This window comes from Bufo bufo, chromosome 3 (genome assembly GCF_905171765.1).
Source record: "Bufo bufo chromosome 3, aBufBuf1.1, whole genome shotgun sequence".
Lineage (NCBI taxonomy): Eukaryota > Metazoa > Chordata > Amphibia > Anura > Bufonidae > Bufo > Bufo bufo.
This window is the reverse complement of record NC_053391.1, coordinates 451,019,222-451,035,349: the sequence shown is the minus strand read 5'-3', so window position 1 is coordinate 451,035,349 and position 16,128 is coordinate 451,019,222. Positions and strand designations below refer to the sequence as shown.

The 16,128-nt window shown below is 44.2% G+C and overlaps 1 protein-coding gene across 2 annotated transcripts in view; it reads left to right on the top strand.

The window, feature by feature from the left end:
- ATP10A (ATPase phospholipid transporting 10A (putative)) overlaps nt 1-16,128 on the top strand; it is a 136,182-nt gene that overhangs the window by 42,229 nt on the left and 77,825 nt on the right. For both annotated transcript variants that reach the window (XM_040425128.1, XM_040425129.1), the window contains exon 2: nt 14,051-14,255. In XM_040425128.1, the coding sequence (XP_040281062.1) occupies nt 14,051-14,255 (205 nt within the window). The remainder of the gene's footprint in view (nt 1-14,050; nt 14,256-16,128) is intronic.

Below are 16,128 nucleotides of genomic sequence, written 5' to 3'. Positions count from 1 at the left end.
AACACCCTAGACACGCCACTGATCTTTGGCATTAATGTTTGGTTTTTTTTGTTTGTTTTTTCCCAGTTGTCCAACCCATTTCAATAATTCCACTTTTTTTTTCTTGTGAGATCTCTACATTCCAGCTTCTGAGAATGCAGTGTTTGGCTGGCGATCCACTGCCCGTACCTTCTGTTTCCTGCCGCACACAGGCTGACATGACCGTATGAAAACAAATAGTACATTGTATCTGTCGCTGGCAAGTCAAAATATGAAAATATTGTTAGAAACATTGGCTCCGCTGTGGTATAAAATAGTGCTATTTTACATAAACAAATATAACCATGATAATAATCTGTTAATGGGATTGGTTTTCGATGAATGATTTCACCCTCTTCGCTTCTGGGTGCAGTAAATATTTTATTTGAATCCCCTGCTGCATTGGTAGAAAAATGAAAGTGCAAATAAACTGAGCAAGATAATACTGCACCTGTTCCTGGAAAATCATGATAGGAGTGTTAGTGTATATGAGAAAGTCATGCAACAGTATCTCCCCCAGATAGGTCCTCTTTAAAGCTTTAAGGAAATTTCATGGGTCCAGACATTATAAACTAAATATCAGGGTATGCAGGGATCTAACTGCACTTACTATTTTTTGGGGGCGCCGCTCCGTTCGCCCGCTGTGGCCCCCGTTGTATTTTCCCGCCTGGTATGCTAATTTTTGCATTGGTACAGCGAGGAGGAGACTGCCCCGTTTCACAATGGGAGTCTCCTTCTCCCTGGCTGTGTCGCGATCCAGTCGCAGCAGAGAGCGTCGCAGCCAGTGAGAAGGTGAGGTTTTTTTTTTTTCCTCCCTGGCTGTGACGCTCCCTGGGCTTGATGAGGATAGTGTACTATTGATGTGATTTAGCTAGTTACAATACCCTTTGTATCATTATTAGCTTGGTACATGTGCATTCTAGCATGCACTTTTGTGCACATTTTAATATACACTTTAAGGCCTTATTCACAGAAACACAGAACAACTGTAGATCATTCCCGCTTTACTTTATCTCTGTGTAGCCTCCAGTCCTGGTTTTGGTTCACTGACATGTGGATAAGGCCTTTTAGAGCATGGCTTTTTAAGTTTACATTTTTTACTCCTGGCCTTCTCGGAGCCATAACTTTTTTTTATTTATTTTTTTTCCTGTTCACGTGACCCTATATAAGGGCTTGTTTTTTTTTTGCAAAACAAGTTGCACTTTCTAATGTAGCCATTTAATATTGCATACGATGTAGATGGAAGTTGAAAAAATAATTCCAAATGGGGAGGAATTGAAAAAAATGCAATGGAGCCACCGTTTTAGGGGTTTCTTTTTCATGGAATTTCGTAAGCAGTAAAACTGACCTGCTCCCTTCTTTCTCTGGGTCAGTACGATTATACCAATATCGCATTTATTTAGTTTTTTTCTTGTGTTTTGAAGCCTCATTCACTCGTTAGTGTTTTGGTCAGTGATTTCCATCTGTGACTGAGTCAAAACCAGGATTTGAGCCTCCACAGACATAAGGTATAAGGGAAAGATCTGCACCTGTTCTGTGTCTAGAGCCGCTCCTGGTTTTGACTCAATCACTGATGGAAAACACTGATCAAAATACTGACTTGTGTATGAGACATAATACAAAAAAAAATAAAAAGAGCTTTGGGAGAAATTTCACTATACAAGAAACTACTTACACAGCAGTGTAATTGGATGGCGCCAACCTCAGCGTCCCCAGTCTGTCAATGCGCATGTCCGGTAACCAGGATACCAGTACACACTGAGTCACGCGACCAGTCACCTGACCACACGTGATCAGTGACGTCAGTCGCCAGGCGTGAACAGGCAACCGGCCTCCACCATAGATGCACGTGACGCGCCAGAAAGAGGCACCCTCGTTACCAAGTCACATGATAACATCACATGAGCCGTAACCCGGCAACCAAAAGGCGTCCCAAAATCCGGCGAACCACAGCCACCCAAGGCGAAAGGGCACCGCTAAAGACAGACATAGAAGGGGATTAACGAATCCCATATGGGGCATAAGATTGTCTGGTACATATAGACCACATAGTGAAACTACTAGAAAAAAGGGGGGGGGATATCAAGCAGTCTATATAGGAAGAGGTACAGTCATGAGTTCCCATAAAGGAAACAATATCTCTTTAAAATAAAGGGCAATAAGAGAGGGTGTGGTTATATCACTTTGATGATCATCACCACACCAATTATGGCACCAAGGTGTCAAGTGCGATCAGTACCCAACATCCTCAGGACCAATGTCCACCCATTTCCCCTCATCTTGAAACTATAAGTGACAATCTTCCATTCACGACTTATCCACAATACATTTATCTCGATTTATAGAATACAATTCCAATCATGCTCCCTAATATGAGACTAAAAGCACTGTATATGGCCGCTATCGTTTTCCATTGCTGTGATGCCTGTGGTCGGAGGAAATTGCACCAGGATTCACCATATAGTGCTGTTAAAATGTCAGGTTTCTGTGATGTAAAAAAATGAGACAAAGATAAATAATTTCAGAACTTTTTCCACCTTTAATGTGACCTATAAACTGTACAACTCAATTGAAAAACAAACAAATCTTTTAGGCAGAGGGAAGAAAAAATATAAAAATAAAATATGGTTGCATAAGTGTGCACACCCTTAAACTAATACTTTGTTCAAGCACCTTTTGATTTTATTACAGCACTCACTCTTTTTGTGTATGAGTCTATCAGCATGGCACATTTTGACTTGGCAAGATTTGTCCACTCTTCTTTGCAAAAACACTCCAAATCTGTCAGATTGCGAGGGCATCTCCTGTGCACTGCCCTCTTCAAATCACCCCACAGATTTTCAATCGGATTCAGGTCTGGGCTCCGGCTGGGCCATTCCAAAACTTTAATCTTCTTCTGGTGAAGCCATTCCTTCGTTGATTTGGATATATGCTTTGGGTCGTTGTCATGCTGAAAGATGAAGTTCCTCTTCATGTTCAGCTTTCTAGCAGAAGCCTGAAGGTTTTGTGCCAATATTGACTGGTATTTGGAACTGTTCATAATTCCCTCTAGCTTAACTAAGGCCCCAATTCCAGCTGAAGAAAAACAGCCCCTTGGCATGATGCTGCCACCACCATGCTTCACTGTGGGTATGGTGTTCTTTTGGTGATGTGCAGTGTTGTTTTTACGCCAAACATATCTTTTGGAATTATGGCCAAAAAGTTCAACCTTGGTTTCATCAGACCATAACACCTTTTCCCACATGCTTTTGGGAGACTTCAGATGTGTTTTTGCAAAATGTAGCCTGGCTTGGATGTTTTTCTTCGTAAAAAAAAAAAAAGGCTTTCGTCTTGCCACTCTACCCCATAGCCCAGACATATGAAGAATACGGGAGATTGTTGTCACATGTAACACACAGCCAGAACTTGCCAGATATTCCTGCAGCTCCTTTAATGTTGCTGTAGGCCTCTTGGTAGCCTCCCAGACCAGTTTTCTTCTCGTCTTTTCATTAATTTTGGAGGGACGTCCAGTTCTTGGTAATGTCACTGTTGTGCCATATTTTCTCCACTTGATGATGACTGTCTTCACTGTGTTCCATGGTATATCTAATGCCTTGGAAATTCGTTTGTACCCTTCTCCTGACTGATACCTTTTAACAATGAGATCCCTCTGATGCTTTGGAAGCTCTCTGTAGACAATGGCTTTTGCTGTGGGATGTGAGTAAGAAAATTTCAGGAAAGACCAACTAGAGCAGCTGAACTTTATTTGGGGTTAATCAGAGGCACTTTAAATGATGGCAGGTGTATGCTGACTCCTATTTAACAGGTCCTATTTAACAGCAATTTTCAGGTCTCTCCAGAGATATTTGATTGGGTTCAAGTCAGGGCTCTGGCTTGTCCTCTCAAAGACATTCACAAGGTTGTCCTGAAGCCACTGTTGTGTTGTCTTGGCTATGTGCTTAGGGTCATTGTCTTGTTAGAAGGTGAACATACAGCCCAGCCTGAGCTCCAGAGCACTCTGGATCAGGTTTTCATGATCTCTGTACTTTGCTCCATTCGGATTTCCCTGAACGTTGACCAGTCTTCTGTGTCAGCTGCTGTAACCTTCAGATCTGTGCCTCACACCATCCTGTCTCTGAGCTCTACAGGCAGTTCTTTCCTCCTCATGGCTTAGTTTTTACTCCGATATGGACAGGGGTGTAGCTTTCCAATTCTTGTCCAGTCGACTGAATTTACTACAGGTGAACTCCACGTTTGAGATGTTTCTACACCTTGATTGATCAAGAGAAATGGGAGGCCCCCAGAACTAGTGTTTGAATACCTGCAAAATGTTAGTTTTTTCCTTTTATAATAAATTTGCAAAAATCTCTTTAATTATGGGTATTGAGTGCAGATTGGTGGTGGTGAGGGGGGTCTTGAATTCTTTAGCACAAGGCTGCAACATGACTAAATGTAAAAAAAGTGAAAGGGTCTGGAGACTTTTTGAATGCCTTGTATATGCTCTTTCCTCCTTGATCCTAGTTTCCTTTAGATATAATTTTTTTTGTGGAATGTCAGCAGGTCCCCACACATGTTATATGACCATTAGATCCCACTAATTTCCTTTAAAGGAAATCTGTCACTTGAAAGTTACCTGTTTGTCAACTTTTACATTGAACATACATTGATTCAGTGTGTTTCAGCAATTCATTTCAGTTTCAACGCATAGCATTACCACCTACAGGCCCTTTCCCATATATCTCTTATCATTTTCTGTGGGATCGTTCATGGTTATCCAGGTTTTCTGTCCACTGCCATCATTCTAGGGGCTCATGCACACAGCCGTTGCCCAGCTGTGGCCGCATTGCGGCCTGCAAACAGCAGGTCCACAATACACGGGCATCGGCCGTGTTTACCCCGCATCACGGATGCAGACCCTTTCGCTTAAATGGGTCCACAATCCGGAAGGTCAGTGTGGAACGGAGGCACAGAACCGAAGGTCAGTGTGAAGCAGAGGCACAGAACCCCGTGGAAGCACCACAGAGTGCTTCAGTGGGGTTTCTGTCTGTGCTTCCGCACCGCAAAAAAAAAGTGCATGCGCTCCTTTTTTGTGGTGTGGATCGTGGACACCACGATGTGAATGGGTCCACAATCGGCATGCGCCCCTACAGTCTGTGCCCGTGCATTGCGGACCCGGCATGAGGCCTAAGACTTCTTAAATGACTAATATCATTTGTGGATGGCATGGCGTAAAGAGGCTTTTTTTTTTTTTTTTTTTGATATCCAATAAATCTTTATAGCGCTACCTTTTTGTTTCTCCTTATTTCTCTGTCCACCTCACTGAGGTGGTCGCACACACTCACTTTAAATCTTCAACAAGCTATCTTCTGTTGGAAACTGGGGTCGTTACAGGGTAAGAGCCAATAAAGCAGAGAATAGTAGGTTGAAGTAGATTAGATAAATTTGATAAAATATATGCTGTACTGGTATGAAAGAAAAGTCTCTGTAAAAGAACCAGAAAATGACTGCAGCTGCTTATCATTCAGTTTAATAATGGGTGTAGCTGACTCCATTGTGCTTCACAGTGAGAAATATCCACTTTTTACTCTGATCTAGGTTTTGGGAGGGAGCAGCGTCTGCAGGATCTGTAGTCATGCTAAGCAAGCCGACGTTTGTTAAACTTTCCGCCTATTGTTAGAAAATATGTATTATCTGTATTACAATAGTGTAAGGATAAATATTTTCTCTTTTCTGTATGTAGTTTTCTGCCTCCTTATTATCGCTCTGTACTACCTTTCTCTAAAGGCCAGGTTTATTGTTTTTAGTTTAGCAATTATAGTATGTGGGGTTTCGCTCTGGTAGATAGGGTAAGCGGGCGCAGTACAAAGGCAAAATACAAGTTCTTAACTCAAAACGTCAGTGTTTATTCACACTTGAGGCAATTGCACAAAACAGCACTTAACTTTGCAGTCTTGGTGTTAATTCACACACAATGGAAAGTTCACAAGTCACCTTGCTGGCAGTTCTACCTTTAGTAGTCCACAGCAGGCTTTAGGGGGCCTTTTTCCCAAGCGTGCGGCTCTCAGCCCTCCAGCATGGCATAAAGCATCAGATCCCAAAAACAGAGACCTCTCTGCTGAGCCCAGCTGCCTATTAGAGGACAGCCAGGTGCTGCCAAAACCCGGACCGGCACTTAAACTCCGGTCCGGTATTTGACCTCACCTGGCTGGAAACCAGCCCAGCCGCATATGCTGGGAGGAAAATACCCGCCTTGCCAGACACAACCCCTCACTGTGTCACAAGTGGTACCAGTTTATGCCGTGCTTCTGTTTTCTGGCGTAAAAAAGTAGCAAATGTTGCCGCAAGTTCTCCAAAATGTGCAACCTTTTGTTGTTTTTTAACTTTCTTTCCAGTTCATGGACAAGGAGGCTTGCTGCATGAGCAGTTAATCTTAAAGAGGACCTTTCATTACGATAAAAAATCTAAACTAACTATACAGACATCGAGAGCGGCACCCAGGGATCTCCCTGCACTTACTATTATCCCTGGGCGCCGCTTCGTTCTCCCGGCCCGGTATAGGCTCCGGTATCTTGGGATTTTCGACTCAACCGGGAGGAGCCTGCTCTTGTTCTCCTGGGCGTCTCCTTCTCCCAGGCTGTGGCGCTGGCCAATCGCAGCGCTCAGCTCATAGCTTGAGAGTTTTTTTTTTTCTCCCTTTCTATGAGCTGAGCGCTGCGATTGGCCAGCGCCACAGCCTGGGAGAAGGAGACGCCTAGGAGAACAAGAGCAGCTCCTCCCAGTTGAGCCGAAAATCTGAAGATACCGGAGCCTATACCGGGAGAACGGAGCGGCGCCCAGGGATAATAGTAAGTGCAGGGAGATCCCTGGGGGCCGCTCTCCATGTCAGCATACTTAGTTTAGATTTTTTATCGTAATGAAAGGTCCTCTTTAAAGGGGTTATGTGAGTCTGGAAAAGGCACCCTCATACGCCCGGGTCCCTCACACTGATTATACAGGGTGGGCCATTTATATGGATACACCTTAATAAAATGGGAATGTTTGGTGATATTAACTTCCTGTTTGTGGCACATTAGTATATGTGAGGGGGGAAACTTTTCAAGATGGGTGGTGACCATGGCGGCCATTTTGAAGTTGGCCATTTTGAATCCAACTTTTGTTTTTTCAATAGGAAGAGGGTCATGTGACACATCAAACTTATTGGGAATTTCACAAGAAAAACAATGGTGTGCTTGGTTTTAACGTAACTTTATTCTTTCATGAGTTATTTACAAGTTTCTGACCACTTATAAAATGTGTTCAATGTGCTGCCCATTGTGTTGGATTGTCAATGCAACCCTCTTCTCCCACTCTTCACACACTGATAGCAACACCGCAGGAGAAATGCTAGCACAGGCTTCCAGTATCCGTAGTTTCAGGTGCTGCACCATTGATGGTATGGTGTGGTATATGGGGTACAAAGATAGTGGGGCCATTCTTCATCAATGGAAACCTCAAGGCCACTGGATATGCGAAATTGCTACATGATGATGTATTTCCCTCTTTATGCACTGAAGCTGGCACGTTCCCTGAGTTTTTCCAGCAAGATGGTGCACCACCACATTATGGGTGTCAGGTCCGAGCATTCCTAGATGAACAGTTTCCTGGAAAGTGGGTTGGTCGTCGTGGGCCAGTTGAATGGCCCCCAAGGTCTCCCGATCTGACCCCTTAGACTTTTATCTTTAGGGTCATCTGAAGGCAATTGTCTATGCTGTGAAGATACGAGATGTGCAGCACCTGAAACTACGGATACTGGAAGCCTGTGCTAGCATTTCCCCTGCGGTGTTGCTATCAGTGTGTGAAGAGTGGGAGAAGAGGGTTACATTGACAATCCAACACAATGAGCAGCACATTGAACACATTTTATAAGTGGTCAGAAACTTGTAAATAACTCATGAAAGAATAAAGTTACGTTAAAACCAAGCACACCATTGTTTTTCTTGTGAAATTCCCAATAAGTTTGATGTGTCACATGACCCTCTTCCTATTGAAAAAACAAAAGTTGGATTCAAAATGGCCGACTTCAAAATGGCCGACATGGTCACCACCCATCTTGAAAAGTTTCCCCCCTAACATATACTAATGTGCCACAAACAGGAAGTTAATATCACCAACCATTCCCATTTTATTAAGGTGTATCCATATAAATGGCCCACCCTGTACTTACCTGCCTTCTTGTACCCTGCACCGCTCCTGGTCCTCCCACAGCCGCAGCTGCTTCTCTCCGTGCACGGATGACACATCAGGGGTGATGCTAGGGAGGCTAGTTGCAGTCTGTCATTGACCCACCCCCGACACCTGAGGACCAGGAGCCAGGTAAGTAGAATCAGTATGGGGGACCATTTCCAGCCTCGCATAAACCCTTTATATAGATTCTGTCACCAGCTTTATGGTGCCCTATCTGAGGGCAGCTTAAATTGGTGGCAGATAACCTTAGCAAAATGCTGGATCTCTTAAATTGACCTTTACATTTTGCGAAAATCTGGATTGAACTGCTCCAGTGCAAGTTAAACACTGAAGTACACTTATGGGAGTGGTCCAGACCCACATCGGTTTGTAAAACTTTTTACCCACCCTACAGGACCTGTCAGGTGGAGCTTGGTTCTGGATGCTCGGATCCACTTCTTTCTTCTGCAGGGAAATACACACACTGCTGCAGCCAATGGTTAGCCACAGTGACAGCCTGTGCCCCAAATATCACTTCACTGGGTGGCAGTGGTAGTCTTCTCTCCATCCAGAACACATGCATGCTCAACCAAAGCAATAGCTGTCTGGTGATAGCAATCTGATGTGTGTGGCCAACGTTGCTTGTGTACAGCACACCACCATTAGGCCGCGGAGCAGTGAAGAAATGAATTGTACATCATTAGATCTGATCCCTCAGTTTGTATGTTTGTTCTTCATTTTGGTTCTTCTCAATGGTTTTTAGCTTGGCAACTTTGAAAACCTTTAAAGAGATTGTCTTTCAGTTGAACTAAGGATACATCACTTGACCGTGAGAAATGTCCATGTGAAGGCCGTTTTTCCGAACCATTGCAGTCTATGGGGCTATTTTAATTTTTTTGGGGGGGCATTCTATTTACAGGAGGCACTATTGGGGCATTATATCTACAGAGTGTACTGTGGGGGTCTTTAATACATACATGCATACTGTGGCTATTGTAGACACTGGGGACACTCCAGGGTGGCCATTATGGATACTGCAGGCAATATGGTGGGCATTATTTATAATATAACTGGGGGGTACTGCAGGGGTTGGTCTTTTTAAAAAAAAAACAAAAAAAAACATACATTTTTAACTTCCATTAAAGGGAGTCTGTCACCTCCATATGGCCATATACAGTGCTTACATGGCTCTGTAGCACACCTATACAGGATTGTAACGGTACCTTTGTTCTTTTCTTTAGACTTGCACAAGCAGGAAAAACGAAGTTTAATTCATATGCAAATGAGCACTCGCAATTGCCCAGGGGCGGCGTTCAGTGTGTAGGTGCCCAGGCTGCTCTGCCTTCTTTTCCCTTTACTCCTCCCCAGTCTCTGCCTTTGCCCGCCCTCCAAGTCCGGACCCATCGATGAGGCAAGAGACTTGGAGGGCGGGCAAAGGCAGAGGCTGGGGAGGAGTAAAGTGAAAAGAAGGCAGAGCAGCCTGGGCACCTACACACTGAACGCTGCCCCTGGGCACTTGCGAGTGCTCATTTGCATATGAATAAAACTTAGTTTTTCCTGCTGGTGCAAGTCTAAAGAAAGAACATTCTAATGGCATTCTCTGTCTGTGTGTGTGTGTATACATAGATAGCTGTCATAATGAAAGCAGAAGACAAAAGCACCGCGGCACTCACCACTGGTCACAAAGTTGCTGTTTGCAGTTTATTTTTCAAATACACATCGCGGACAGGACACAGGTGAATGAACAGGCTACAGCTGTTTCGCGCTGTGTTGCGCTTTGTCAAGCCTCCCGAGGCTGTGTCCTGTCCGCGTCCACGATGTGTATTTGAAAAATAAACTGCAAACAGCAACTTTGTGACCAGTGGTGAGTGCCGCGGTGCTTTTTTCTTCTGCTATCATTATAACTACTACATCACAGACAGAGCACCACCGTGAAGGTTCGGGATCCAAGTGTTTTATGTGCTCCAGTGACTGTATAGGCACATGTAGCAGTGCCGGTTGCGTTCTTTTCTCTCATTCCCTGTGATACATAGATAGCTGTCAGTCATTGATAGTTGTACACAGGGGAGCTGATATCAGTGACTGGCATTCTCTGGGTAAGTGTAAATACATATTGTAGATAGCTGTCAGTCACTGTTGTACACTGGGTGGTGTTAAGTTCAGAAAAAGTAGTGATATAAATGTATAAAATTACTTAAAGGGGTTGTCTCACTTCAGTAAGTGGCATTTATTATGTAGAGAAAGTTAATACACTTACTAATATATTGTTATTATCCATTTTGCTTCTTTTGCTGACTGGATTCATTTTTCCATCACATTATACACTGCTCGTTTCCATGGTTACAGACCACCCTGTAATCCATCAGTGGTCGCCGTGCTTGAACACTGTAGGAAACAGCACTAGCCTATTTGCGCTCCCACGGTCCCGGCCACCAGAGAGGCTGATGCTTTTTCCTATAGTGTGCAAGCGCGACCACCACTGATGGATTGCATGGTGGTCTGTAACCATGGAAACGAGCAGTGTATAATGTGATGGAAAAATTAATCCAGTCAGCAAAAGAAGCAATATGGACAATCACAATACATTAGTAAGTGCCTTGTATTATCTAACTTTTCTCTACATGATAAATGCAACTTACTGAAGTGAGAAAACCCTTTTAATCTTCACCCATAAAGCTATATATCCATCTTCTCCGCTCCTCCTGCTCTGTAACGCCCTCGTTTTGTGGTGAGAGGTTCCCTTGAAATAAGAGCATCTGACAGCACTAGGCCATGTAGTAAGGTGTACACACAAGGCTTCCGGTCTTACCTCCTTTCCTGTTTGGAGAAGGTGTGACATGCCCGGTCTGGTATCCTGAGAAGAAAACCAGCCGATGTTGATGTACTGGCACACACTGTGTGACTAATGACTCCGGAGTATTCCAGTTACTAATAGTAGAAATCTTTTAGACTTCCTTTACCGTTCTGTTGTGATGAGGTCACTGGGCTCACACTTTGATTAAATTGATGTATATGCACAGTAAATATAGCAGTAATGCAATTTCAAATAATTCATACATACAGGGGGCGATTTCTCAAAACTGGTGTAAGGGTCCATTCACACGTCCGCAAAATGGGTCTGCATCCGTTCCGCAATTTTGCGGAACAGGTGCGGACCCATTAATTTTCAATGGGGCCGGGATGTGATGTCCGCATCTGCATTTTCGGATCCGCACTTTTCTATGAGAGTGCCGGCGATGTGCGGTCCGCAAAATGCAGAATGCACATTGCCGGTGTCCATGTTTTGCGGATCCCCAAAACGCATACGGACGTGTGAATGGACCCTTAAGGAAAGCTAGCATAGTTGCTCATAGCAACCAATCAGATTCCTATCTTTCGTTTTCCAAAGGGGCTCTGTCTTAGTGCTCCTAACGGCTGGATTTGTTGTTTCCCTTTGTATTTCACCTATATCTGGGTTTCCTGCACATTCAGTACACATTGGGAGAGATTTATGTCTAAAAGAAGCGCTGGCTTGGTTTCCCATAGCAACCAATCACAGCCCAGCTTTTATAGCATATTCTGCCTTGGAAAAATGAAAGCCGTGCTGTGACTGGTGACTAAGAGCAGCAAGACAGTGTTTTCCTTCATGCAGTTTCATAAATGCGCCCCAATGTTTGGATGTCCTGGGCCACTTTTGTATTGTCCATCTGGACAACCCCTTATTAACCCTTTCAGTCCCGAGTGATTTTTCCATCTGTGTTTTTAATTTTTCACTCCCATACGGAAAGTATGAAGGCTTGCTTTTTTTTTTTACCAGACAAGTTGCACTTTCACCACATACGAAGTAATGGGAAGCAGGAAAAAAAATTCAGAATGGGGTGGAATGGGAAAACAAATCGCAATTGCGCCCTAGTTTTATGGGTTTGGTTTTTACGGCATTCCCCTAGGGTTCCTGAACATGCATTCCTCATTCGGCTATGATTTTACACAGCAGATTATAATGAATTCAGTCTCTTCCTATGGAGCCCTGTCACCTGGAGGCCTCCATTGGAACTATAGCTCAATACCATGGGTTTTCTCAGAGACACTCAAGGTATTAGAAACAACCAACCATGTGGGGGAGCCACTTCAACTCTGGGAGTGCAGTGCTCCGGTGTGTTCAGTGCTCAGATGCCGTGGTCACAATTGACCATGGCATCCCAAGGGGTTTAATGTCTGCGATCATTGTTGTCACCGATCACAGACATTAGCCCCAGGTGTCTGCTGTGTAAATAGCGCCATCTTTAAACACCCGAACGCCATCAGGAAGGGGTTAAAGGACATTGATCAGCAGAATCAACCCTATTAAATCAGCTATAATGCCTGACCCTGCTGATTAAAACCATACCTTTTGTTTCGCCTAATCCGTTTCTGCGAAGTGATGTTTTTGAAAAATATTCAAATTAAGGCATAAGAGCACCGAGGGTGAGCCCCAGGCACTCTATGCAGTTTAGCTTCCCTTCCCTTGACACTCCTCTCGCCACCTGCATGCCTGGCCCTGTCAATGAGGTGGAGTGTCCAGGAAAGCTGAGCAGAGGAACCATGGCGATCCAGCGAAGCCCGTTCACCATGCCCTGTCATTGATGCCGGGTCCTGGCTGTGTGATTCGGCCAGCACCAGCCACCTACATTTATTTGTATTAAGGGGTACCGAAATTATATATATTATGGCACAGTGGCCACATCCTCCTCCACTGTGCCGGCTCATGAGAACATGGTGCGCGCTAAGCGTGGCGCGTGCCATGTTTTCTAAAAGATCGTAAAATAGCAAATCCTGGTATAGGATCAGTCCAGGTGCAAAGGTATCGATTTTGTATCGGAAGTTCGATACCCGGTGCAACCTTAGGGCTCTTTCACACTTGCGTTGTTGTGTTTCGGCATAGAGTTCAGTCGTCAGGGCTCTATGCCGGAAGAATCCTGATCAGGATTATCCCCATGCATTCTGAATGGAGAGAAATCCGTTCAGGATGTCTTCAGTTCCGGAACGGAATGTTTTTTTGGCCGGAGAAAATACCGCAGCATGCTGCGCTTTTTGCTCCAGTCAAAAATCCTGAACACTTGCCGCAAGGCCGGATCCGGAATTAATGTCCATTGAAAGGCATTAATCTGGATCCGGCCTTAAGCTAAACGTCGTTTCGGCGCATTACCGGATCCGACGTTTAGCCTTTTCTGAATGGTTACCATGGCTGCCGGGACGCTAAAGTACTGGTTGCCATGGTAAAGTGTAGTGGGGAGCAGTATACTTGCCGTCCGTGCAGCTCCCGGGGCTCTTCAGAGTGACGTCAGGGCGCGCCACGCGCATGGATCATGTCATCCATGCGCATGGGGCGCTCTGATGTCATTCTGGAGCGCCCCGGGAGCCGCACGGACTGTAAGTATACTGCTCCCCACTACACTTTACCATGGCAACCAGGACTTTAATAGCGTCCTGGCTGCCATAGTAACACTGAACGCATTTTGAAGACGGATCCGTCTTCAAATGCTTTCAGTTCTCTTGCGGTGTTACGGATCCGGCGGGCACTTCCGGCAAATGGAGTGCACGACGGATCCGGACAACGCAAGTGTGAAAGAGCCCTTACAAATACGTATACATTTTATTCTTTGGGTGGAATTTTTGAAATGGACAGACGATGACATGGAAGACAAGTGTCTTTACAGAGAGTGCCTTTTGTATAAAGATCCTTTCAGTGAACATTCTGTACGCACATTTTTATGCTATGATCTATCTACTTTTGTTGTAAGTTGTGTTTAATATGTGAAAGGTTTATGATGCTGTTGTGATCGTTTATTTCTATTACCTAAAGATCTTCCTTCTGTTCATTTGCTTTGCCTAGGAATGCGAGAAAATATGTGGAGAGATTCTGGAAAGAAGTGCAAGTTGGTGACTTTATACAGCTGCGCTGCAATGAGATCATCCCTGCTGACATACTTCTGCTCTCATCCAGTGATCCAGATGGGCTCTGTCACATAGAAACTGCTAATCTGGATGGTGAAACCAACCTGAAACAAAGACAAGTAGTAAAGCAATTTTCAGAACTGGTAAGAAAACATCCTTTATTCCTCCAAAAAGGGGTTTTCCAAGCAAGATTTATTTTGAGCAATGGTAGGGACGTGGTTAAAATAAACTTTGACTCTCCTGCCGAGCCCACTCTGATCCAATGCTGCTGCTCAGTACCATCGGCCAGGCTGCAGCAGGGGTGATATCCCTTCTAGCACTGCAGGTAAATCACACCTCAGTGGTGTACAGCACCAGACTGCTGAGGCCAGTCATTGACTGTAGCAGTATATGGGTTGTCACTGCTGCAGCCACAATTATACGTCCGTACTGAAGCCCAGACGGGACTGAGCAGCAGCGCTAGGTCAGAGGTCACTGGAATGGTGAGTTCGTTTATTTTCACTATGTAACTGCCTTTGCCCCAAAGTGGATTTAACATGAGTAACCCCTTAAACCTTCAATAGAACACTTGTTCTGCTAAAAGCCGTCTCTCACAACTTCTCCTCACACACTCTGCTGAGTAAATTGGGTAAAAAAAATTCTGTGCAATTGTGTGACTGTACCTCAGCATCATTTGTTGGAGAAAAGTGGGAAGCTCCCCATACAGGTACATCTCAATAAATTAGAATAGCATCGAAAAGTTAATTTATTTCAGTGTTTCAATTCAAAAAGTGAAACTCGTATGTTATTAGATTCATTACACACATAGTGATCTTTAATGTTGATGATTATGGCTTACAGCTAATGAAAACCCAAGTGTCAGTAACTCAGAAAATGTGACTATTGTGAAAAGGTTCAGTATTGTAGACTCATGAGGTCACACTGTAATCAGCTAATCAACACACGACACCTGCAAAGCTTCCCTAAGCCTTTAATTGGTCCTTCAGACTGGTTCAGCAGGCTACACAATCATGGGGAAGAAAGACTGCTGACCTGACAGTTGTCCAGAAGACAGTCTTTGACACCCTCCAGGATAAATCACAAAAGGTCCTTGCTAAAGAAGCTGTTCAGAGTGCTGTATCCAAGTGTATTCATGAAAGTTGAGTGGAAGGAAAAAGTGTGGTAGAAAAAGGTCCACAAGCAACAGGAATAACCACAGCCCCGTTAGGATTGTCAAGAAAAAGCCATCCAAGAATTTGGGGGAGATTCACAAGGAGTGGACTGCAGCTGGAGTCAGTGCTTCAAGAGCTACCACACTGACATGGGCTACCACTGTCACATTCCTTGTGTCAAGCCTCTCGTGATCCAAAGAAGTCAGAAGCATCTTACTTGGCCTGAAGAGAAAAAGGACTGGATTGTTGCTCTGTGGACCAAAGTCCTGTTTTCCAATATAAGTAAGTTTTGCATTTCATTTGGAAATCAAGGTACCAGAGTCTGGAGGAAGAGTGGAGAGACACGCAGTGGTTCACTGTGGTATATCAAGTCCAAAGTCAGCTCAGCCGTCTACCAGGACATTTTAGAGCGCTTCATGCTTCTTCCTGCTGACAAGCTTTATGGAGGTGCTGATATCCTTTTCTAGCATGACTTGGCACCTGCTCACACTGCCAAAAGTACCAATACCTGGTTTAATAACCACGGTATCACTGTGCTTGATTGGCCAAAATCCCATAGGGAATCTATGGGGTATTGTCAGGAGGAAGATAAAACACCAGGCCCAACAATACAGATGAGCTGAATGCTGCTGTCAAAGCAACCTGGGCTTCCATAACACCTCAGCAGTGCCACAGGCTTATCGCTGCCATGCCATGCTGCATTGATGCAGAAGGAGCCCCAACCAAGTATTGAGTGCATATACTCTAAATACTTTTCAGTAAGTCAACATTTCTGTATTAAAATTATTTTTTTTTATTGCTCTTATATAATAATATTCTTACTTTTGGGTTTTCATTAGCTGTAAGCCATAATCATCAACATTAA